We start from the raw sequence: 3,085 nt of genomic DNA, 5'->3' as shown, positions 1-3,085 counted from the left end.
TAAAAGAATGATAAGAAATCATGAATGAAGTGAGGGGTGCCCTTATCATTATACATCAATACATCATCTCATGAACAACTGAATTTATGTGATTGGTTAGCCGATTTGCTCGGCTACATATGATGTCACGTACATTTTCCATTCATTGTCAATGGCATTTCATGTTTGTGTTGCCACAAATGTACGTCATATTTGAGGGACATGTGTGGGGACAAAAGCTGTATATAGGAGGGGCTAGCGCCCCTCAAAAAACAAAAACAGGACCCCACTCGTGACGTAAGGTGGCAGTCAATTCTATGGACTTTAATGTTTGTCTTTCCCACTGCCCTTCGGCCAGTTGAGCTCTAGCGCCACGGGTAAAAAAATAAAAAAATAAACTAGAAATGCACTCTGTCGAGCTGCCAACTTGCGCTTTGCACACAAGTTGGCCATGGATGGCCTACTTGTGCGCGAGCAGAGAGCGCAACTTATCTCTGTCCCTCCCTCTATAAAATATAACAAATAAAGATGAAACCCATAAACAAACATTTAAAATAAAACTTACACCAATCGAAAACAAAATTCCTTTCCTATAACTGTTAAAAAAAACTTTCCACAAATTACGATGTGTTGCAAAGAAGTATAACAATTCTATTGTCCAGTCAAAACCCATTCACAATCCCTGATTGGCCGAGGGTGTCACCAACGTACGCACGCAGCGCTCTGATTGGCCGAGGGTGTCGCCAACGTACGCACGCAGCACCCTGATTGGCCGAGGGTGTCAACGACATACGCAGCCGAAAACAGTACTTGCACACGCTCTGCTTGCGCAAGTAATAAAAAATACAAATAAAAAGTGTAACGCAGAAACCTGTAGCCTGTAGAATGATGTTCCCATAGGTGCGCGTCGCCGTTTGATGACGTTGCGTAGAGTAGGCCTTATGGGCAAAAGAGGTGGCTGAAATGTGATTGAATCATGCGTTTTATATTAACTATACAATATGTGAAGACATTTAGGGCGGGATAATAAGCCTAGATCATAGACAGAGAAGTGATGAAGGGTCTGTGGCAAATTTGGAGGCTAGTGGAGTGGTGGTCAGCCCGTGATGAGCTGAGGCACACAGCAACGTTGCCTCTCTGATTGCGACTGTAGGGCAGATTACTATGAAAACCTGCAAAACCTGTCATAGTCATATTAATGCAATCTGGGAATCTGGGAATGCATTTCTTACCAAATTTTTCTTCACCAATGTTTGTAAAGGTGTCTACTAAGACATCCCACATTGGTTTCTATTCAGCCACCCTAGGGCAATTTTTGACAGCTGCTGAAAGTTGGTGTACCATTAACAACCAATGTATGGCAAAATGTTATACATTTCATTATACTTTACGTAGCATGTGACGTGTCAAACTAGGGTTTTTTCGTGATTCTGAATCCATTCCATTCGTTTTGCACGAAAAACACTCCTTGGGCTAAATTCGGCCATATCCACTTGCCTAAAAGTGCTGCCCTGACGTATGGTCGTTTTTTATGACTTCATTCATCTATGACATCAGTCATCTATATGACATAACTATGATGTACAGTATATGACTCTAACTTTTGGCTGCCATACTTCATTATAGAATCAAATTCAAATATTTCAGATAATAATGGCATCCAACTATGAAGACAGAGACAAAGCCAATGGTCCTGAGGGCATGGAGCCAGATGGAATCATTGAAAGTACCTGGACCGAAATCGTGGATAGTTTTGATGAGATGAACCTGCATGAGAATCTTCTCAGGGGAATCTACGCCTATGGTTTTGAGAAACCCTCTGCTATCCAGCAGAGAGCCATTATCCCTTGCATCAAAGGTCATGATGTGATTGCTCAGGCCCAGTCCGGGACGGGGAAGACTGCTACCTTTGCCATCTCCATCCTGCAGCAGATCAATGTGGAGCTTAAGGGCACACAGTCACTGGTACTTGCCCCTACCAGGGAACTGGCTCAGCAGATCCAGAAGGTGATCATGGCCCTCGGGGACTACATGGGTGTCAACTGCCATGCGTGCATCGGAGGGACTAACGTCCGCAACGATGCGACGAAGCTTCAGGCCGAGGCCCCACATATTGTGGTAGGAACCCCTGGACGTGTCTTTGACATGCTCAACCGCAAGCACCTCTCCTCAAAAAACATCAAGATGTTTGTGCTGGACGAGGCTGACGAGATGTTGAGCAGAGGCTTCAAGGAACAGATCTATGAGATTTTCCAGAAACTAGAGACAGACACACAGGTTGTGCTGCTGTCTGCCACCATGCCCAGCGATGTCCTGGAGGTCACCAACAAGTTCATGCGTAATCCTGTGCAGATCCTGGTGAAGAAAGAGGAGCTAACCCTGGAGGGTATCCGCCAGTTCTACATCAATGTGGAGAAGGAGGAGTGGAAGTTGGACACACTGTGTGACTTATACGAGACCCTGACAATCACCCAGGCTGTCATCTTCATCAACACCAGGAGGAAGGTGGACTGGCTCACAGAGAAAATGCATGCTAGGGACTTTACTGTCTCTGCCCTGCATGGAGACATGGACCAGAAGGAGAGAGATGTGATCATGAAGGAATTCCGCTCTGGTTCCAGTCGAGTCCTCATCACCACTGACCTTCTGGCAAGAGGTATCGACGTGCAGCAGGTGTCCCTGGTCATCAACTACGATCTGCCCACCAACAGGGAGAACTACATCCACAGGATTGGCCGTGGTGGTCGCTTTGGTAGGAAGGGTGTGGCCATCAACATGGTGACAGAGGACGACAAGCGCACTCTGCGTGACATCGAGACCTTCTACAACACCACTGTGGAGGAGATGCCGATGAATGTCGCTGACCTCATTTAAAAAATATATATGATTTATTAGGCCCCTGTGGGTCTAAAACGTTTACACGGAATAAAGGTTTGCCATTGACTTGAATGCCATGTGATGTCACACACAAACACACAAAGCCACACATTGGACCATCTAGCACCGCTAAAAAAAGATTCTGCCTGCCATTTGGCCCTACCCCTGTTCCCCTTTTATCAAATGTGTCTGTTTAGTTCTCACCACGAGAACCTCGCGGTTTGACAAA

The 3,085-nt window shown here is 45.7% G+C and overlaps 1 protein-coding gene across 1 annotated transcript; it reads left to right on the top strand.

Annotated features, from left to right (window-relative positions):
* Nucleotides 1-1,632: 1,632 nt before the first annotated feature.
* Nucleotides 1,633-2,853, top strand: LOC306930594 (eukaryotic initiation factor 4A-I-like; the record flags this gene model as incomplete). Its single annotated transcript, XM_079511647.1, has 1 exon — nt 1,633-2,853. The coding sequence occupies one exon, from the start codon at nt 1,633-1,635 to the stop codon at nt 2,851-2,853; it is 1,221 nt and encodes a 406-aa protein (XP_079367773.1).
* Nucleotides 2,854-3,085: the final 232 nt, after the last annotated feature.

This window comes from Electrona antarctica (genome assembly GCF_951216825.1).
Source record: "Electrona antarctica genome assembly, chromosome: 10".
NCBI classification, from domain to species: Eukaryota; Metazoa; Chordata; class Actinopteri; order Myctophiformes; family Myctophidae; genus Electrona; species Electrona antarctica.
The sequence above is the reverse complement of the archived record's forward strand: the minus strand, read 5'-3'. Positions and strand labels throughout refer to the sequence as shown.